The sequence below is a fragment of the Apus apus genome, chromosome 3 (assembly GCF_020740795.1).
Source record: "Apus apus isolate bApuApu2 chromosome 3, bApuApu2.pri.cur, whole genome shotgun sequence".
NCBI lineage: Eukaryota > Metazoa > Chordata > Aves > Apodiformes > Apodidae > Apus > Apus apus.
The window spans coordinates 55,138,846-55,161,130 of NC_067284.1; the positions used below are offsets into that span (position 1 = coordinate 55,138,846).

The window sequence follows — 22,285 nt, forward strand, 5'->3', positions numbered from 1 at the left end:
TAGGAAATGGTAGCCTCCCTGCTGGCAAACATGGGTTTCAGCTTCAGAAACTGAGATTGACATGCAGGTGTGGAACTGGAAATAACTGGTTTACTTTTACAGAAGTCCGTAAGAGCAATCATTGTGGCAGCAGCAGAGAAGATAGGAATTAAAGCTGCCCTATATTAGGAATAAACTGAAAACACTAGTATAGTTTTATTTATATTTACATGCATTCTGTCTTTAAAGCAGAACTTTATGCGTACGCATTTTATTCTGACATGACCCTTAAGTATAGATGCCTCAGAATTAATTAGAAAAAATAAATTGCTTTTAGCCAAGACTCGCAGAACAAACCCATCTTACCAAGTGCTTTTAAAATACTTGGTGTTTGCTGTTAACTCATCCAAAAGCATACTAGATAAAATCTGATACATGTCAGGAAATCCCATCTGCTGCTGAAGAATATATTCAGTGAGCTGTAATCTAGCAAAGCATTACGATACTGTGTAATTATACTGCTGAGTTTGAAGCTTGTTTGGATGTCCTTGTTGATCTGAAATCTATTTAAACAAAAACCAGAAGTACTGGGACAAGTTGGCATTGAAGTTTATATGACTCAGGTGGGCAATACTAGCAGATCTTTTTGATAATAATACTTACTTAGGCCCAAAACGCCAAAATTACCAACTGCAGTTATTTGACAGTGCTTCATATGACTGATAGTAACGATGCAATGTTACAGGAAACTTATTTCAGCTGAGTGAGCTGGGAATCAGGCATATGTTGTTAGCAAGTGGTTACCTAAAACCTTTCACCTGTTTAGAATTTATGTTGTTCTGAAAGAAGAGATTAACTATTCTGATTATCTGTCTGAGTCTTGCTGTGATTGTCAACAAATGTAGGCTTTAGAGGGACAGTAGTTTTTTGGCGGAAGAGTCTTAATTTATCCTGCTCACTGCTGACTGATTGGATTGTATCAGTGCCTTTCTCATTCTGAGGCAGCAAATTTCCAAGTGTTTATGTTTTAATTAGATGGTGTAAAATTTGGTTTCTTTACCACAACTAAAATAACTGTGTTTTATAGACTTTGACTTATTAAAGCAAACTTTGAGGGAGAACCCAGCCCTGCAACTGTGAACTGCATGAGTAGATGCTGAGCACTGTTTGCAATTAGAGATGTGGGATATGTGTTTTTCATAAATTGGTGTTGTAGTGTCTTAAGAAAAAAGAAAGCACACTTAATGAGTTCAGAGACACTTGATTGTTTGGTTTTCTTTATTGGTAGGGACCTAAAGTATTACAGTGAAGTAACTATAAACAGTAAAGATTTAATAATTTGATAGTGTCAGCAGCAGTTGCAGGGGTAAGAAATGAGCCTGACCTGTTTTCTCGCTTTCATATTCTCTCTCCCCTCCATCCCTCTTCTTCTCCTTCATCTTTTTTCTTTCTTCAATCTGTACGTTTAGTTCACAACCATCCCAAACAGCTTCATGGGTAGAAAATCAGATACAACAAAAGAAATTATTGCAGACATTTAACTTTTAAATTACAGACTATCGATGGTCCCTGCGAAGTCATAGTTCACACGTGGGAGACTCATCTACAACCACGATCAATTACCCCTTTAGGTATGGGCATCAACTGCATCTGTTTGAGGCATATGCATATGATTGCTAATATGCTGCACATTGGTTTAGAGGGAATGATAACTATAGCTTTAAAATACTTAAGTTATTAATAAGTTGGAGGTATAAACTTTTTCTTTGCACAACATGGGCCTTACTCTCAAAATACATATATAAATAAGTGTCTTAAAAAAGGAGGGGAAGTTAAATTCCTTGCTGCCATCAACATGATATGTTTTTTTTTATTAATTTGGACTTGTAATATTTTTTTGTGAACTTAATTCTTTGAGACTAAGGATCCATATTATTTTTTCAGAGCAAATGGAGGGTGGGGGGGTTGTCAAGTCACTGCTGTTTTTATTTAACTATTATTTAATTAATAAGATTTTACAGCAAAAGTTCTTAATTAGGCTTCTTTAAGTAAGTGTATTAATGTAAGTAGAAACATGAATGGGCTTATTTACTCAACAGTTTTATTTTGCTGGAAGAAAAGGTGGCATGCACACTTGCATACAAGTTCGTAATGCTTTTCTGAACAGGGGAAAAGTTTGTTTTTTAAGAGTGGCTGAACCTTTGAATGTAGGTTGTAACTTAGATCTCTTACGCTGCTGTGGGATGGCATGTTTTATGCACTGTCTTTTCTAGGATATGAAAAGTGTTATTTCCTCCACACTTAGAAGTTTGTCTAATCAGTGTTTTCTGATACATTGAAAGAATGTCTTTCAGAAAGAAGTTGGTATTAGAGAAACCGTTAATCATGTATAGTACCATACTGTTTTTCCCCCTCCCTGCCCTTTTTTTAAATTTAAATTGAATTAGTTAGGTGTTTCTATTCCTGTAAAATGCTTACGTATTTGCCAATTAGGGAAGCAGCCTACCCTCTGTTAGGATCTAGACTTTATCTCTAAATTTAGATAACTTAATTCCAAATAGTTGAGTTTGATTTTTTTTGTTGTTGTTTCGTTTTATTTCCCAAGTAGTACTCAATGCTTCATAAAGCAGTCTTTAAGAAAATGCAGCAAAACCAAGATGTTAGCATTTTGTCGTTAGGATCCTAAATTGTTGCCTATGGTTATTAAAAATAGAGAGCAAGCCTGTGATTCTTAGAAAAAAAATAAAATAGGACTAATGGCTGTAGAGAGAAACTTTTAAGATTTATGTTTTGAGAAATGTGTAGTTTGTTTAGTCTACTGCAATTTTGTTAATGCTGGTGAATTTACTTAGTGCCTTAATATTTTAGTTATTAACATTTTGGAGGGGGTAAGGATAAAAGTAACTGTGAAATTAGTGTTTTGAATATGTCACCCTAGGTTGTTTTCTGTCATGTGGGCAGAATAAGCATTTTAATTGTGACTAACTTGTAATAGAAGCCATACATGTGCAGGAGGACAGTTTTCTTGTATGTTTGCAAGAAACTAATGTCTTTAACACTAACAAGAAAAGCATATTAAGTTCTACTAAGTCAGCAAAATACTGCAGAAGACTAGGAAATCGTGCAACCTGCTTGCTTTTCTCAGTTTAGATTACTTCAGCTAAAACATCTTTTGACAGCTCAGGTTTTGATTACTTTTTTTTTTTTCCAGAAACTTAAGAAAAAGCATAAATTTGGTAAAAGCTTTATAGAAGGTTGCAATAAACATACTTGTTCTTTGTCTCAGTTTTTCTACTTTTTTATTAGAAATATTTTTAGAAATTAAGTGGAAAAGTAGAATTGATTTAACTTGGCGGTGTTTCTTTATAATGTGAATACTAATTAGCTTCTTTAATTTTTTCCCCTCCTTTTTAATTCTAGAAGATGAAACTACTATTGACGATGGATACTTCGGAATCCGTAGTAAGTGAGATATATTGATCTTTATTCTTCGCCACGTTTAATTTTAACAAGATTAAGTGTTGTAGCTGTAAAATATTTTGAGCTGCTAAGTTAATTTTGACAGGAATTGCCTGTTAGTGTTTGTTTTCTCTGCTTATATGGTTAATTTTGTATCTGGCATTTCTGAATAGGTACTCAGGCTGTAATCCCTTCTAATGTTAATAAAGACTGCTAGGAAGAGTTGAAATACTGTCAGTGTGAAAGGTTGAAATTTGAGAACTTTAGATCTTGAGCATGTATTTTAGGAAATACAGAGTAGACTGTTAGCTTTCTCTTAAAACCTATCCTTAAAAAAAACTTTTCCTGGCTATAAAAATATCACTTGTACTAAACATCCACAGTCTGCCTCTTTGGTGAGGCAGGCATATAAGTACCAAGACCCCTTATAAGCTCAAACCTCATGTTCTTGTGCTTCTCACTTTTTGGCATTCTAGCCCACCTCTTGCTTAATGCTCAGCCCTGTGGCATCTAAGGAAACTCTTTGTTATGTTTCATACATATCATCTTAAAGCTTTTCCATTTTTCCACTCCTCATATCCTCACGGAATAGTATGTTTTGTAAGGAGCTCATAAAAATTGCAGGATCTGCTTCAACACCTCGTCTTGGCACTTTGTGCTTTCTGGTCAGCCTTTTTGTAGGCTTTTCTTGTCCTGATGATGAGGTTTGAGGATTGTCTTCTGTGCTTTGTTTCCCCATCATATAGAATGACTTGAGCTGGAAGGGGCCTCTAAAGGTCATCTGGTCTAGCCCCCCTACAATAAGCAGGGACCATCTCCAACTAGACCAGATTGCTCAGAGCTCCACCAAGCCTGACCTTGATGGGGCTTCCACCACCTCTCTAGGCAACCTGGCCCAGTGATCCACCACCCTCATATTAGAACTTTTTCCTAATGTCCAACCTAAATGTACCCTTCTCTACCTTAAAACCATTACCCCTTGTCCTATCACTACATGCCCTTGTGAACAGGTCTTCTCCAGCCTTCTTATAGGCCCCTTTCAGGTATTGGAAGGTTGCTGTGAGGTTGCTCTAGAGTCTTCTTTTCTTCAGGCTGAACAACCCCAACTCCCTCAGCCTGTCTTTGTAAGAGAGGTACTCCAGCCCTCTGATCTTTTTCCTTGCCTCTTCTGGGCATGCTCCAACAGGTCCATGCCCTTCTTGTGTTGAGGGCTCCAGAGTTGGACACAGTACTCCAGGTGATGATCTTTAAGGTCCCTTCCAACCTTAACCATTCTATGATTCTGTTATTTAATCCCCTTTAAAGCCAGCAAACAACTGCACTATATGTTTTGGGTAGTTCAGCAAAGATGGATGAAAGGACACACTCAACAGTTGTTCTGGAAGTAGTATTAAATAAGGCTGGTGATAAGGAGGATTGTCTGGAAAATGGTGTTAGGGGAACTCATACTTTGTACATGAAACTGTCGGCATCTCCCTTTAGAAAATAAAGTTATTAAAGTGTTTTATTTTTGATAGATGGTATAGAAACTGTGGATGCTGGATGGCTGACGTGTCAGACAGAGATAAGATTACGTCTGCATTATTCTGAGAAATCACCTGTAGTGATATCTAAGAAGAAATTTAAAACATCACGTTTCAGGTAAGAGCCTGCTCATCTCAGTTTGCAGTTTGTTGCATGTAATTTATCAATACCGGTGTATCTTTTTTAGTTAATGTAGCCTTTACATTAATTTTGAGTTGCTAAGAGGACTGTACTGTCACGCTGATTTCCAGGTGTTTAAGCGTTTCTTAAAAATATGGGGATAACTTTTTATCAGTGGTGTGTTTGTCAGTTACTTCGTGTTGTTAATATGATGTCAAAAGAGTTCTTTCTATTTCGACAAAGACAAACAGTTTCACTGCTGATTTAATACTTTTCTGCTCTTGCCTTTCTGGTAGTTACTAAGTATGTGTATTACTTTATACATATGTATAAAGCAGATGTGGTAGTGGTAGGTAAGAGGTGTCTTCCACAAATACTTATCCCATACTTGCTTTGGTATTTCCTGCTTCTTGGCTGGAACCATAGTGTTTTACATAGTTCTCTGCTATTGCTTTCAGTTTTCTTCTTTGTTGTTCTTCTCAAAAAGAGTAGAATGGAAGGGAGTGTTGGGGGTAAAGGAAGGGTCTGGATTTTTGTTGCTTACTGCTTTTTCTCCTTGCCAAAATAAACAGCTCTCTCCTTATAATGTATGGTTAATTATCCACTGGCATTACATATTTCCAGTCAACATGGATGGTGGAGATAATAGCATTCTTAAGTCACTTGTGTTGCTGTTTAGATGAGTTTGATGATTTTATCTGTAAAGGTGTCTCAAAAAGCAGACATTATTATAACAACTATATATATATATATTGACTGACAGAAGTGGATAGCTTAGGCCTTATGTTTTGAGGACTGTGCTGTTGCCCTGGGTGTTTGATCTCCTTCCGCTCTTGAGTTTCTGAAATCTGGAGCTTGTTCTGTTTTCCCTGCTGTCGTTCACCTCCTTCCTTTCACCTCAGCCCAAAGCCCTTTTCCTTCCTTCCTGCGCTTTTTTGGATCTCCGTGTTTGGCAAACTTTATCCCAGAATATAGCGTTATACTGTGTGACACTGTAGGCTTGTTTTCTGCACAGTCTTTTTTTGTGAAACAATGAAAAAGGGAGTAGAGACATACAGAAAAGTCGCTCTTCCTTAACTAGAGCCTGACAGATCTCTGAATGCATGACAGTTGTCACTACTAACAATTCTAAGCAAAAGTGCCTTTTTACAATAGCAATTTTTGGTAGTATGTTAGCCATGTCTTACCAATGGGAAAGAGGGGAGTAGGAGTTCTGAGATCCTTTGACTCATAATCTTACATACAACGCATCTTCTTGTTTGGACAGGGTTATGGTTCCCTGTTTTCTTAAATGGAAAGCATAAAAAAACCCCAAACAATTTTGTATTTAATTGCCAGAAATCAGATTTTGAGCTTGTGACATATGAGTAACTTCCAGCACACCACACTCAGTTAACCTGGGAGTTGCTTCTTTACTGTGTCCCTGATTTTGATGGTCTGACACTTGGTTTTCTTTTTATTATTTTTATTTCCTTGCTCCCCCCCCTAACTCTTCTGATGAGGAGAAGGTTAAGTCTCACTGTAAAATATGATATTAAGAAAATATTTGTTCTGTTCTCTAGAGTTTTGAAAATTTTCTCTGTGTTGTAGCATGTAGAGCTCCAAACTTGACAAGCCAGATACATTCATTATATACTCTGTTTTCCGCGTTCTATCTAAAAAATTAGATCTGCCCAGGTAGTTTTTGTGGCTCCCACCTGCTATGGTGGTGTCCTTTTTGAATTTTGTGGAGCATCTGTGTAGTGGACTTAGTGTAAAGGATTGATTATTGTAATTGTTTATTTGAGGTATAACTTCAGTTTTACTGGTGAATTGGCCTCTAACTAAATGATAACGCTTTATGCAACCTACTGCTTAGATGATTCAGAAAGGGATTTGGATCACTCATAGATGTGCTTCCATCACTGGCGTAATTCATTCGGTGTGGAAGGTTTGCTCTGTATGAGAATAAATTATTCTGAGTCTTGGAGAGGGGCTTGTTCTTCTCGGTCATCATTTTTCAGAAATGGCATTCAGTTGACTTTTAAATGATCATTTAGGATTTCTTAGGGAATTACTAATTACTTCATACCATCTTGTTTATGTCTAGTGGAATACGTTTATCCACCTCACTGGTGTTCAGAGAGACTTAATGTTATCTGTGTGCTTATCAGCAGCCAACATTCAGGTATTACAGAATCACAGAATGTTAGGGGTCTGTCTTAATTGTGTAGTGTTTACAAAGACACTGTTGTGACTTAACCATTTGTTCTGTATTTCTGGTTGAGTAGAGTAAAATTGACGCTAGAAGGCCTAGAGGAAGATGAGGATGATGAAGAGGGCCAACAAAAAACATCTCCTACTGTCCCTCAGAAAATGGCAAACACTGTGGAGTTCTCCTTAATAAGTAACAACGAGTATAAATGTCGACACACTCAGCCAGACTGTGGTTATGCGCTGCAGCCAGACCGATGGATAGAATACACCATACAAACCATGGAGCCTGATAACTTGGAATTAATCTTTGATTTTTTTGAGGTATGTCTCTTCAACTCCTGAAGGTAGACTGGAGCTGCTTCTTGGTGATAAGGGTCAATTACTATGAAGAGTTCACTGTTGGTATAGGACTGTCGCTGGATATTAATCTTCTGGACTTCTGTAAACAAGTTATGAATCTTCTCATTATGGCACAGAAAGTTTTGCAGTTTCTGCTTATTTAGAAGTCAGTACAAATGAGACTCGAATCTCAGTGTGCAGTACTGCATGTAGTTAGGTTGTCTTGCTCTTTATGCTTTATCAGAGCTAAGTTTTGCTTACCTTTCTTAAATCTGAACAATGTGTGTGAGCTAGTTACATTACAATTATTTGATACTCATTTTTAAGTTCTAAACGAGATTTATCCAAACTAAATAGTGCAAATGAAAACTGGATATTTGCATATTCCCTACTACATCTGTTATTTTGCACTATTTTTTACTCCTGAAAGAGTTTAATATTTAGTCCTTTTTAAAAGGATACAACTTTTGTCTCATCCTGCTACTTACAGAGGAGCAAGTTTTAAGCATTGTCTCTTTGGTCTAAAAATACCCTAAGGATAGCTTCTGTTCATAGTTGTAATGTGACTGCCTAGGTTCTGAACCTGATGACAGTCAAGAGGTGTATGTTCTGCATGCTAGTTGCCCTCTTCCTTCCCTGCAAGTTAATATCATGTTATTTTAAGCATATATCCAGTTCATCTTTGTTCTCAGCATGACTTGGGCTTTTCAGAAGACAGACTATTTCATGAATGTGATTTTGTTCGGAAAAGCTTATAAAATCCTAAGAGTTTTCAAAGAGAAATGTATGCAGTTTCACAGGTTTCCATCAATGATTTCATATTCCTGATCGTAACTTCCAGCACACAGTTGTATTAATATTAAGAAGCAATTTTTAGCCTGAAACGAATGTTTTCTGTAACACACAAGAAATTTCTGTATATGTCTTCCTGAGGAGCATGGTTTCTAAGAACAGTTTGTTTAGCATTCTCACCTACATATAACAGTAGTGTTCTGGTTTTTTTGTTTGTGTTGTTTATAGGAAGATTTAGGTGAGAAGGTGGTACAAGGCGATGTGCTCCCAGGTCATGTAGGTTCTGCCTGCCTCCTCTCATCCACAATTGCTGAACCTGGAAAGAGTGCTGGAATTCTTACACTTGCTATTATGAGCAGAAATCCAAGGAAGACAATTGGAAAAGTTAGAGGTACAGTTGATGCAAAGAGATGTAGATAACTTTACTGGAAGTCATCCATTATTTATGGACGTGTGACACACTTGGTATTTTCCTTGTAGTGGACTACATAATTATTAAGCCAATCCAGGGATACACTTGTGATATGAAGGCTTCATATGCAAAATACTGGAAACCAAGAACAACTCTAGATGTTGGACACAGGGGAGCAGGAAATTCTACAACAACAGCTAAGTAAGTTAATTTGTAATGTCATCTAAGGGGGGGGTTATGTTTAGTTTCACAGACATCAGCTGATGAGAAGCTGCAACTCATAATCATGTAAGTCACTTTGATACCAAATGTGTGTGTTCTCTAAAATTAGACTCCTGATTCGTATTGTTTCAATGGACTTTTGTGCCGTGCTGCATCTAACAAAACCTTTTTTTTGCCATTATTTCAGACTTGCTAAAGTTCAAGAGAACACTATTGCCTCTCTGAGGAATGCTGCTAGTCATGTATGTATGCACATTTGCACATGCATTGTACCTGTATAAAGCTAGCTTGGCTGGTGTGCTTAATTTCCATGACTCGATACAATGACTGGCAATCGCACTGATAAAAATTACATCAAACCACTGATGTGAAAAACTTTGAGCTTTCTTTCATTTGGGAGTCAGAGTATAACTTGGATAAACTTGGATGTGGAGAGTGTGGAGCATCTGCTTATGATAGAGCCAAAGAAAATTACAGCTACTAAATGCTCCTTTTAAACAGTAGTTCTTGATTTCTACGTGTTCACTCAGGTTTATAGACAGCTTTTAAAAAGCCCTCAAGAAATACGCAGGCTTTTAAAATATGCACAAGAAATAATACTGCAAAGGCATCACCAGAAAAATAGTTTCATTTGTTTGCAGATGAATATGCTGAAAGCCACCAGTCTAGAAATACTTCTGCTGTGAAAAGGACTGACAAAAAGCCTGTCCTGTTTTCTTTCTGTATTGATTGAAAAGGAGTGTGTGAGTCAGGGTGATTATTGACTTTCAAAGGAATGCTTTACAGACAGTCAAAATAAGTAAAAAAAAAAAAAAATTTCGGTGTGTTTCTCTCTCTTCTGTTCTGGCCCTCCCTCTTTTCAAAAACATTGTACTTGGAGCTCTTGTTTGGTTTTTCTTCCTTTTTAAGCTTAACAGAAAATAACATACAGTTGAAAGGACAGGATAGTACATGACATAGCTTTCTGGTCTTGCACGCATAACGCAAGTCACCAGTGACTCCAAAAGCTCCTGAATATACGGAGCAACTCTCTAAAGGTATGCCAGTTTGTAGCAATCATTTGTCTCTTGCTGGAGCACTGAGAAGAAGGGCACTGCAAAGGCATCTATTCAAAAACATTTTAGCCTTTCCCTGAAATCAAGTTTACAATACTTCAGTGTTACTAGAAGGTTTACAAGATTAAGCAAGCCATATACATCTGTGTATACATATGTATGTGTATCTCAGAGCTGCACTGCATCATGATAATTAAAATTCTTTCCATTCTTATTATTAATTATTAACCACAGAATCACAGAATCTTAGGGGTGGAAGGGACCTCGAAAGACCATCTAGTCCAACCCCCCTGACAGAGCAAGATCACCCAGAACACATCACACAGGAATGTGTCCAGGCAGGTTTTGAATGTCTCCACTGAAGAAGACTCCACAACCTCTCTGGGCAGCCTGTTCCAGTGCTCTGTCACTCTCACAGGAAAGAAGTTTTTTCTGGTGTTTACCTGGAACCTCCTATGCTCCAGTTTGCACCCATTGGCCCTTGTCCTATCACTGGACATCACTGAAAAAAGCCTGGCTCCATCCTCCTGACACTTGTCCTTAACATATTTGTAAACATTGATGAGGTCACCCCTCAGTCTCCTCCAAGCTAAATTAATTAATGCTATTAATTATTTTTCTAATCCATTGTTTAGTATGATTAAACTGGTAATAGCCAGTTGCATTCAACTTGTGGTTGATGTCTAGGACCTGTGAATACTTGGCAGCTTGTCTGTAGTTCTGTAGTCCTGATGCATAAATAGTTAATGTGTTTTTGTTTTGTGTGTTCTTCAATTTTCTGTAGGGAGCAGCGTATGTGGAATTTGATGTACATCTTTCTAAAGATCATGTGCCTATTGTGTACCATGATCTCACATGTTGCATGGCCATGAAAAAGGTAAAGATGGTAATCTGTATTTTATCTTTGAATGTGACCATTTTGGATTGTTTGTGGAATAAAAGAAAAGGAGTTCAGACATATTCTAGAAGCAGGAAAATGGCTCTTAAAAGCAAGTGTCCTATTCCTTTCCTTTCATGAGGTTGCAATTGTTCCTTCTTTTTTAACCAAAACCTCTTTTCTGCTGTTTTTGTAAGCATCAATAGTATATAAGCAGTAGTGAACAATACTGTTACTTGTGCATACATTTAGGCATTCCTTAAAAGGTTCTCTGAACAGACTGTCACAATACCTCTTAAATACCCAAGTTTTATGAAGCATCACAGTTGAGTGTTTTATTGGAGTAAAGTGTCACGATACTCAATAACAGGAGAACCATAAGCATGAGGACCAGTGGACTCAAAAAAACCCACTGTGGTGCCTTTCCATCTGGTCTCCTGCATGTTCTCCACTGAGACCAGAATAGTTGCGTTCAGCAGCAGTACAAAAAGCTGGACTCTTCTAGTTTTCTTCCTTTCTAGTTCTGGCAGTGAAAAAGATAGCATGGGATGGCAGCCTGCAAAATAAGTTTTCTCCTTGTTACTAAGTCTGTGTCATCAAACTCACACTTGTTGTGATGCTGCAGTTTTAAGAAGTTTGGTTTTGAACAGTTGTGGAAATGAAGGTGTATAATGAATCAGTATTTTCTAGTTGAGTAGAAATTTCTTAAAAAATGGATCGACAGAATTTTTTTATACCATATTTAATTTGGGGGGCAGGGGGTGTGTATCTCAGTTTTACCAGGACACTTGTCTTTTTAAAATTTGTTTCTGACATATTGGATACACAGTAATGAACTGAACTGCCTTGGAGAACTATTTTAATGCATTTCTTTACTTGCAAACTTTTCTTCCTGAATATATTAACTGATGAAGTTTTTGCAGAATAAATATGCTAACCTTTTCTGAAGAAAAAACACAGAAGCCTCTGACTTGCATGCAAGATCAGATTCTGTTTTTATATAAATTGGCACCTGTTCTATACTTCTCAGAGCCTGTGTTGTCTCCTAAAAATTGATCATCTTACATATATTCTATTAAGAGCTCACATGTTATCTTTATCAATTAAAGAGAAAAAGTTATTGCTTTAATGTTGCTATATTAAAAGAAGATAGCCTTTTTTGTAGTTTTCAGTGGTGCTTAATTATGGTTTGTTTTTCTTGAAAGAAACTGGATACGGAGCCTTTGGAACTGTTTGAGATTGCAGTCAAAGAACTCACGTTTGATCAGCTGCAGTTGTTGAAGGTATTGTTGCTTGGGCTAGTACGATACGCTACATGTAGAATTTGAAACTGTATATGAAGCTTACTTATTTTTGGAGTAACTGTAGATGCTTTGGGAGAGCACAAGTTTTAAAAGTTGTAAAAGTGTAACAACTAACTAATTGTAAGAATGGTGTTTTTGCAACTTAAATAAATTTCTTTACTTGTATCTTATAAAAAGATGGTGTGAGAACTTGTGTAGATCTATGTAAGTATGCTAGCATTGATAATTTGTAAAAAGAAAGAGTGAAGGTGGTGGTGGGCTCATTGAAAGCCAGTGCTTTGGAGTCTGTGTTGAAGAAGAAAAGTATTTGTCCCAAAGTCTATCTAATTTTCAAATGCTACCCTTTTAGCAAGGGAGATTCAAATTACGTTGAGCTGCTTTTTGGAGGTGCATGTGGAGGTGTAACAGGGTCCCTAATTCAGGGGTATGGATTGAGCAAACTGTCTAGAACTGATAGTTCTGTAGTTTTTTTAATTAGATATCACAGTATCTTCCAAACATAAATATCCTGCCTGGATAAAAGGAGGGTCAAGGCATGAGAGTGGGCTACTAAAGACCCAGCTGAGATATATGTCCTCAGCCCAAGGGAGCACCTGCTTGGCCCAAGAACTATTATTTCTTTTTACTTAAGATTACTTGGTCTCTTACTGTTTGTGGAGAGAGAATTTGAATGGAGCAAGGGAGGTGTCCCTATGCCTGGCCTGATTCTACCTCAGTGTGTGACTGTGTCATAAAACTGCTGTTGGCCCTCTGCCTGCACTTCACTGGAAACACAGGAGTCTGACATCTGACAGAGGAGGATTTAATGCTCAGACTTCCTCACATGTTAATGTTAAATTCTATTATTTGTGTTTCTATCCTTGAGCATGTTTTCTGATTTTTCAGTACGAATATTTCTGGTTTGTTTTTAAGCTTTCATTAGAATCTGTATTTTAAAGTTTGAAAGAAAATTGTGATGTATACTAGGGTTTCCTTTATTCTTTTACAAATTACTAAAACTGTGTTTATAATGGACCTTGAAACTTTAACAAAAGCTAGTTATAAGGAAAATTAGTTACATTTTACATGTAGTGAGATTTCCATGGGTAGAGTATTTGTTGATTTTACTCTTCTTATGCTCCTTAGCTGGCTCATGTGACTGCCCTGAAAGTAAAAGATCACAATGGTATGTACTAGTTTGTAAGAGTCTTGAGATTTATTAATTACCATATGATGACATATATATCCTGTGGTTGCATTCACTTGTTCTAATCACATTTGGCTTCTTCCTGAACATTTCTAAACACTTAGAAGTAAGTTAACTGTAGTTACTTCAATTTTGTGCATGCTATAGAGTTATTTGCTAGGAAGTAAATACCTGGACAGAAGTTACTCCCTTTGGGAAGAGGGGGCAGGAGAGTAGAAGATAAATGCATAGATAATTGCATATTAATGAATATTCATAATAAAATTTCTACTAATGTTTCCATCTTACACTTCTCTAATTGGACCTTTTTGGCAGTTCTTCAGAATTGCTAACAAGAACCTTGGTAGCTGCTGTAGTGTGTCTTATGGGTGGTGTAAATTTTTGGCCTTAATTCATCCCTTTTACAGGGACGGCAAATTGGCACAGTATCTCATGCATCCTACCTGTCTGGGAAAGGACAAAATCAATAAGAAACCTTGACAGGCAAGGCTGCTTCTACGGTGTCAGATTTGATGACTGACACCATGAGGGATGGGAGAAGCTGTTTCTGATAAATACTTTGGCAAGGATTTTAGTGGGGATAAGAACATTTTTCCACTGCCATAATAGGAATTGCCAACACCATTGTTGGGGTACATCAGTGTTGGGTGAAGGCCTAGGTAATCAAATGATAGACCTGATTCCTGGTAGGATTAACAGTGCTGCTATTTGTTTTGATTCAGTATTTGTTACTTCTTTTTAGCATCTTTTAAAGAAGAAGAAAACTCTGCTTTTGAGACCCAGCCATTTCCTTCTCTACAGAGAGTAAGCAGTGAATATAGAGCAATAGAAATTACGATGATTGAGGAACACGAAAACATGCATTTATCATTCAGCTTTGCACACATAGCAGGGCATATTCATTTTTTATTTTAGACCTCTGATACTGAACTGAGAAGAAAAGCTTTATTGTTGGCCACTGGAGCCTTTTCATCATTTAATGGCATCTTTAAAGCTTCCTAGTTCATGAACCCAAGATGTATAGCTCAGGATATACTTGGGTTTACAGCTGGTTAACATCTGGACATTGCACTTCAGTGCATCAACAATTATTTGCTAATTCTGAAAAAAAAAAAAGGCTTTGGCAGTTCATTACATACTCTTGGCCATCTAGTAGAGCTACACAAGGAAAGGTTAAATGAATTTTTAGTATGGTCTCATTTATGACTATCTGCCAACTCTAGCCTTTGTGTTGGCTTATTTTTCACAGAAACAACTGACACTTGTTGACCAAACACAGATATTTATAGGCTTATGTCAGAGCATGTATAAAATATCCGTCACTTACAGATGGTATGAGCCACAGTATTTTTTTGCTGGGTAATTAGATTACTGCATAATTGTAGAAAATAGGGAACTTTGTGTAATAATAGACTGAGGTTCAGTTTAATTTTATTTAATTGAATTTTCTTCCTTCAAGAAGGGGTATGTTACTCTTTTCTATATCTAATCTTTATAAGGTTAAAGAATAATCTATCAATATTTCCTCAATTTCATTAGTTGTTCACTTCACCTGGTGATCTGAAGTCACCTTACAACTAATTCTCTAAAGAATTTCACATTCTTTTGTCCTTACCGTAATGGCAAGCTCATGGATTTCATATTTGGGGCTATGACTTTTTGTATTAAAAAAAACTTTGTGGAGAAGTAAAAAATATGCAGATGGGGTGTTTCTTACACATTAGGGTGAATTGACTTGCATTTGTATCGTGTCAAAATTTTATCCCTAATATTTTATCCATCTTTGTATGTTTCCAATAATAAAACTGAAGTAGAAAAATCTGTATATATATCGTGTGTTAAAGTTAACAACTTAGGTGTTTATTTTACTGTTAGACCCCATTAACTTTAAGGTTCAATGTAGTCTCTCAGTAAATACACTCATTGTGCTTTTAGTTGTCCTCCTTTGCTGTGGGTTCTCTTCATAATGATTTTTTTTCAGGTCCTGGAGTCTGTTTCTGAAGATGTTGGGTTCAACATAGAAATAAAATGGATCTGCCAACAAAGGGTAGGTAAATGTATATGTGGTTTACTTTGAATACTTTTCTCATGGCTAAAGCTTGTAATTTGACATGGCAATCTATGGGTTACAAAGCATAATTCCGTTTGTTGGTTTTTTTTAAAGTTGATTCTTTTATTATAGCCTCTTTATTATAACCTCTTATTATAACCACTGTCTTTAAAACTGGGAGTACAATAGCACCGCGCTACCCAATGAACCAATGTACTCTTAAAACAATAGGAAGTACTTACAGGATTGAGCTAATTATGCAGCTCAGATTGCTTTTAGTAGAAGACCCTTTTACAAGTCAGTGAATCACAGGAGGTCAGTCATGCTGTACATGGGAGAAGTGACTAGAAGTTGAAACTCTTCTGGCCTGGTGCATGAGCTGCTCCCTACAACGTGGTGCAGTAATAAAAGGAACTGTTTCCTTCTAGTCTGCAGTTCTGTGGCTTCGGCTGGATTGCTTAGTGCTCCATCGAGAATGAAAGTTGTCATGTCTAGAACTGGAAGTGTGCAGTGGAGGGAAGAAACTAAGCAGGGTGATGGGTTGTAGTTTGTAGGTGTAGAGACTTGCTAATGCTCTCGGGGAGGTGTCATCTGCACAAAGAATTATACCTGCTGTTCTGAAAGTCAAAGGAATATCGCATTTTTTCCCTACAAATCTTGTTGCCTTTTTTGTGTTTAGAAATAGCAATACAAAATATCCATAATAGCTTTTGGTGATCTTTTCATGCAATTCCTTTTTGGTTTTGAAATCAGAAAAGGCTTCATAGAGACTCTCTCCTTTGATGGGAAGACGGAATTTTTCAGTGAATCTCACTGCTATTAGAGTGCAGCTGCACCTCGCAGACTGACAGTCCTGTAGAGGTGTAGCTGGCATTCAGTACAGAGAGCATTGCTTGTTGAAGTAATTTTAGTAAGCATTAATTTAAATGGCTGAAACTTGACCTTTCTTTTTCTAGGATGGACAGTGGGATGGCAACTTGTCAACTTACTTTGACATGAACCTCTTTCTAGATATTATTCTAAAAACTGTTTTGATGAATGCTGGAAGAAGAAGAATTGTATTTTCTTCTTTTAATGCAGATATTTGTACAATGTAAGTTAAGAATAGTTAATAATGTATTTTCTTCTTTTTTTAATTTTGTTAAATTTACTTTGGATATAAGGATATACAATGGGAAACAACACATTTTGATTACATTAGGAGACAAAATAGTTCAGAAGAGAAACGAGACCACTTTGCTATCTGAGCTGTGCCAAAGATAAACTAGGAGAACAAAGTCAAAGTAGATATTTTTGCCAAGTGCTTTCCTAGATGCTTCAGTCTTTCTTGACACGGTAGAAAATGTCAAGATTTCTTCTGGTATCACAAAGTCTTTTTCAGTCATACTTGAAGGATATGCAAGCCAACTTACACACAAAATAATCTTGTTATAATTTTTTTACCGTATCTGCCTTTTTAAAAGGACAGAAAATGAAACAGCTTTGGACTACATGTGTTTGATTTGTTTTTTTGTAGGCTTTTTTTGTTTGGGTTTGTTGTTTTTTTTTTTTTTTTGGGGGGGGTGTTAAGTGATAAAATACCATTGAAGGGTAAATGGGAAGAACAAAATCAAATCTCAAATCTCAAAACTTGGCTTCCATCTGTTGTCATTTCATATCACTGTACTGGCATCTGGCTTGACAAATAAGTTAGTAAGGTTAGGTGTTTTATATTGACCAGGTTTAGAAATTCATATGAATCTTCATTTTACTCTAACATGCATTTAAGAAGAAAATTACAGAATTGAATTTTCAAGGATTTTATGTAAACATTTTGAGGATGTGGATCTGAGTTCAACTTGGAGGTCTGGCTTCCCTTAAGCTGTGCATTACTCTCTAATGGCAGCAGAAGGAACCTATGGAGCAGTTTGTCACATAGTTTGATACCAAACCGTAGTACCATCTTGTTGTACCAGTTAAGAGCTAGAACAACATGCAGTCAAGAGCATAACCTTCCTCAAACAGTAGAGTTGAATTCTCCTGCTTTTTAGCACATTTGCTACTTGTGCTTTTTTTTTCTAACAGGGTTCGGCATAAGCAAAATAAGTATCCTGTGTTATTTCTCACCCAAGGAGAATCTAAACTCTATCCAGAACTTATGGATCTTAGATCTCGTACAACTCCAATTGCCATTACTTTTGCACAATTTGAAAACTTGCTGGTAAGCTGACAAGTTCTGGTATTACGCTGCAGTAAAATGAGACGAGGTTGTTACTATTTGGTGTAAATCTACAGGTTTTGGCATTCATGCTTAAAATTATAACTAACCTCATAAAAGAAATATGCTAACACTTGGCAACCACCAAAGTAATGTCCTTTGTTTTGAATGTCTGCTTAATACATTGTTTCACAATAGAGCTAACAGTAAACTCTGTAATTGTATTAAATTATTTTTTATTATTATGGATGAATTTGTAAGGAGCAGCAAATGTAAAAAAATGAGAAAACCTGATGTGAGTGTTTCAGAAACACACATTTTAATTCAAGTCTTTTGTATTTCAGGGAATTAATGTGCACTCTGAAGACCTTCTGAGGAATCCATCTTTTATTAAAAGGGCCAAATCTAAAGGCCTAGTTATTTTTTCATGGGGTGATGATGCAAATGACCCAGATAACAGGAAGAAATTGAGAGAATATGGCGTTCATGGGCTAATATATGACAGGTACTTAATCGTGCTTTAAAAATAATAATAATGAAGCTGACAAACTATTGTATGTGGATTCTTGTGAAATTTGGCATTGCTTTTTGGTTGACTGGGTGCAGAATATCTTCCTTTAGTACTATTAAATACAAGAAGCCCATAAGCCAGCTCAAGAACAAAGCTAACACTAATCCCTGCTCTTTCAGCTGTACGTATGTATGTATGAAGCAAAGTAATTTTTGTTTCTGCTGAGGTTAATGTAAATGTAATTTGATCCTTTTAAGAACTAGTGTATGGCTTACACGCTCAACGTGCTGTTAATGTTCCTGGTGGTAATTTGTGCATGATGTGGCAAGGACAATGTTATTTAACTGTTTGGCTGAAATCTTCAGTTTTCTATATTTAGTTACAGAAATAGTTAACTCAACTGGAATGATTTAACTATTTTTTTTTTGCCAGCACTCATTAAAATTAGCCTACAGTGACTCTGAGGGCAAACTGCCAAGTTCAGAAAGTCACTTCAAAACATAATTACTACAAGATGCTGATTAGTTTGGGAAGCTGTATTAAATTAGGCTTTCTGATGGATTGCAAAGAACGTGGAGTTGGGAAAGCGTGAAGTGTAACTCAAGTGTTAAATTATAGAAGACCTTCAAACCTTTTGCTTTAGCAAGGGCATTGCTTTGCATATTGTTTTACCTGAAAAAAAGGGGGTAGGGACAGAGTCAAGAAATTGTCAAGGGCTCTGTTTTATAAAGTGGAAACTGAGAGTCAGCTTAAAGAGGCATGAAATCCAATGTTTGTTCTTGAGTTCTATGCTCCTGGTGTAAAAAGGAGTTAACTCCCTTCAAGCTATTGACTACTGAGAGTCCTTCAAGAGTGGTGGGTCCAGTGCTTCTGTGGTCTTTTGCTGGAGGTCTTCCTGCTTGTACTGAATCATATGCCTCTTTTTCATTGATGGTAAAAAGGAATAGCAGGATTTTTACATCGAGGATCAGCTTCACACTGGTCATTGAAACCTAAGTCCTCTTTCCTGCCACAGCAGTGCTGCTCCTGCAGTTCAAGTGAGGCACCCTTACACCCTTAGCAGATTATGAAAAATACCTCTGGATTAGTACGCAGATGAAATCATGCTCTGATGCTTCAGCATAGAGTCATAGGTTTGTTAGGAACTGTGATCCATTGGTATGCATAACTTGAAGTGATAAATTACTGGTCTGTACACAGGTGGGGTGTTTTAATCAGATACTACTGCAAAAAAGTGTTCTTATGAAATGGCTGTTCATCTGATGTTTTCTAATCTAGTATTCTCGAGTTATTAATTACTCCTGATGTAATAGATATGTAGTATTATGGTAAAATAGTAAAGCAGGTGAAAACATTATTGACTTCATGTTAGTTTTATTACTTTAGATACTTAATCCCTCAACATTACTTAAATAATGTTGCATTTATGTCAAGGCTGCAAATCTGATATACGTTATCCTAAGTTCTCTTTTGTACTGTTCAGTGTGATTTGAGTTGCAGTACGATAGCAGAATACCTTTTATCTCACCTTTTGATAATTAACCAATTCTTTGGAATTGCTTACAGGCTGATTTCCCTGTGGATTTAACTGAACAAAAAATTGTTAACCTTTTTGCAATATTTAGACCATCTAGATTCTTAGTGTTATTTATCTCTCCAACTGCCTGCCCCCTGTATTTCTTCCTCCTTGTTGATACCTTTCCACTTCATTGAGGAAAAACCCCAAAATATATATTAACTCCAAAACTGTTTAAAAATACAGTAGTTTGGTGATGTGTTTCCTCTTTATTTTTCAAGTTACAAACTGCAGCTGAGTAGCAAACAATTGTCTTATTGTTAGTATAATTGTTGTGAGCTCATGAATTTCTAAATGTCATTGACATTTTTTTTTCCTGTAGGCCAATACAAATAAAAGACTGTTCCTTTACAATTTCTAATTGTTTTTCAAAATTTACTAATTGTCTGAATAGAATTAAATTTGTTCCTAATGTAAGTTCCTTAAAAGGAACATGATACTTTCTGAAAATTGCATCAGAAATCCCAAGCAGGACATTTTGAAATGCAGGTAGTACCTACAAGTCCTCAATGGCATGTCTAAATGTAAAACCTGGCAGTAAGTGTTTCCTTTAACAGCTGGAGCTGCTGGATAAAGACGCAGTCTTTCAGATAATTTGAGAGTATGAAATTAATGTAAAGAGTTTGCATTGTCAGAAGTTCAAATAGGTATAGTGTATTCATCCATACCCTGTTCTGTGAAGTTTAGAAATAGATAAATTTGAAACTACTGTGAAGCAGAAGTCACTTAGAGAGTGAGCTGTGCATGTCTGTTGCAAGGTCTAGAAATCAGTGGGGACTGCTGCAAACTGTTCATTAGAGTAAAGCCAGTTTATGCTACTCTTGCATCTTCAAATTCCAGAATATTTCCAGGGTTGAAACAAGATGTGCTTCATCCATGGCTTCTGCAGAATTTTTAACTTAAGCCCAAGTCCAGATATTTATGAAAAATTGCTGTGCCTGGTGTTTTGTGTTGCTGTTGATTAGTCTTTTGCTTAAGCCATTTTATTAAGTTTTATTTGTCTGAATAAGCTAGGAATTGTTGTGAATTTTAGGTTGTTTGGAGATGGCCCTGAGTTACTGCTGTTGCATGCGGTAATTATTTCAAAGATTATGAACTGTCTGGGTAGAGATTATTTCTGTAAGCTGTTTTTTCTGAACTTCAATAATCTATGTAGAATTGATCAAAGCTTTGTAGCCACTTGTGAAGATGGCAGAAAAACCGTGTCCTGAATACCAAAAGTTGCTGTTACCAAGTGTGCAGGTAGGGGAGTCTGACATGGTTTTGCATGGAGAAAAACTGCAAGACTAAATCTGGGAAGCTTACAAATGCCAATGCTATTGAAAGAATTATCTCACTGGGGCAGGGAAATTTTTTTTATTTTTTTTTTTTTAAAATTTCTTCCTCTCCCTGTCCAGTCTTTTCTCCACTTGGGCTGCAGAATATTAAACATACCCAAAGTCATTAAACCAAATGGATGATCTAGTGCAGTTGCCAGGACAATATTTTGCTTTTTTACTATGTCCAACCAGAATTCATCTCAGCATCTAAAATATCCACACTACTTATGTTAAAAGGGCAACTTACAGAAAAGATGCCACCTTTGCCTCCAGGCTTCTGTTTGGGCCCTGATCTGGAAAAGTACTTTAAATGCGTGAATAGATGTTTTCTGTTCACACAGAAAATTGAATCTCATGCTCTGTTAGTTTGATATTTAGATTTTTATTTAGAGAATAAACTTTATCCTACTGCAGTGAAGTTCTCTGGACTGGCAAAACTTACGAATTTTAAAGCAGGATTTGTGGGGCGATTTGCCTGGTATTTTTTTCTGGATAAGCTTTGTAAACTGTCCAGGAAATATATCTGTGTTTGAGTATACTTAAACTTGGTTAGGAACAATGCAGTCTTACGTTTTTACACCACTTGGGTATGTGTTAAATAAAAACATGGAGACAGGGTGGGTGCTAACTTAGACTTGCATTTTTTTATTATTATTTTTTTTAATTCACTTTACATGTTCCGCATTCTGTTTGTTGAATCATACAGCTGCATGAAAATATTAAATCACTGATCCTCAAACATTTATGCTGAAAGCTTTTCTGTGAGAATTTTCAGTGTGTTTGGCTCATGTGTAAACAGTACAGTTTCTTATGGCTGCATGTTGCATTTGCAGACTCCAGACAAAACCTCTCTGCTCTGGTAGTAACTTTCCAAAGCTAACAAAAATTTAGCTAGCAATAAAGGCAAAAGCATTCAAAACACTTTTAAAAATTAGAAGACTGTCTAAATCTGCACCATTTTATTTGCCTGAAACAGAGTGTTGTTTAAATCAATAACAGCATGGGTATATGTAGGAGGTTAAGTAGAATTAGTTGATTTATAACTAATCTAATCCATTATTGAATTAAAATGTTATGCAATGGCAGTCTGAGTCTTTCCTGTTTTGTGAATTGCAAAGTAAGCTCAAGTGTACCTTGATATAAAGAAAAATGAAGAGTTTTGATTAA

General features: G+C 36.4%; 1 protein-coding gene across 3 annotated transcripts in view; it reads left to right on the plus strand.

Annotated features, from left to right (window-relative positions):
- The window catches only part of GPCPD1 (glycerophosphocholine phosphodiesterase 1), a 43,693-nt gene that overhangs the window by 17,284 nt on the left and 4,124 nt on the right, over nt 1-22,285 (plus strand). For 2 of the 3 annotated variants that reach the window (XM_051613360.1, XM_051613361.1), the window contains exons 5-19: nt 1,535-1,610; nt 3,400-3,441; nt 4,956-5,079; nt 7,353-7,599; nt 8,638-8,800; nt 8,890-9,022; nt 9,231-9,285; nt 10,883-10,975; nt 12,181-12,258; nt 13,405-13,444; nt 14,208-14,269; nt 15,447-15,512; nt 16,472-16,608; nt 17,580-17,715; nt 18,057-18,217. In XM_051613360.1, coding sequence (XP_051469320.1) covers nt 1,535-1,610; nt 3,400-3,441; nt 4,956-5,079; nt 7,353-7,599; nt 8,638-8,800; nt 8,890-9,022; nt 9,231-9,285; nt 10,883-10,975; nt 12,181-12,258; nt 13,405-13,444; nt 14,208-14,269; nt 15,447-15,512; nt 16,472-16,608; nt 17,580-17,715; nt 18,057-18,217 — 1,613 coding nt within the window. Of the gene's footprint in view, nt 1-1,534; nt 1,611-3,399; nt 3,442-4,955; nt 5,080-7,352; nt 7,600-8,637; nt 8,801-8,889; nt 9,023-9,230; nt 9,286-10,882; nt 10,976-12,180; nt 12,259-13,404; nt 13,445-14,207; nt 14,270-15,446; nt 15,513-16,471; nt 16,609-17,579; nt 17,716-18,056; nt 18,218-20,955; nt 21,042-22,285 lie in introns of all 3 variants that reach the window. The other variant, XM_051613362.1, reaches the window with a different exon arrangement.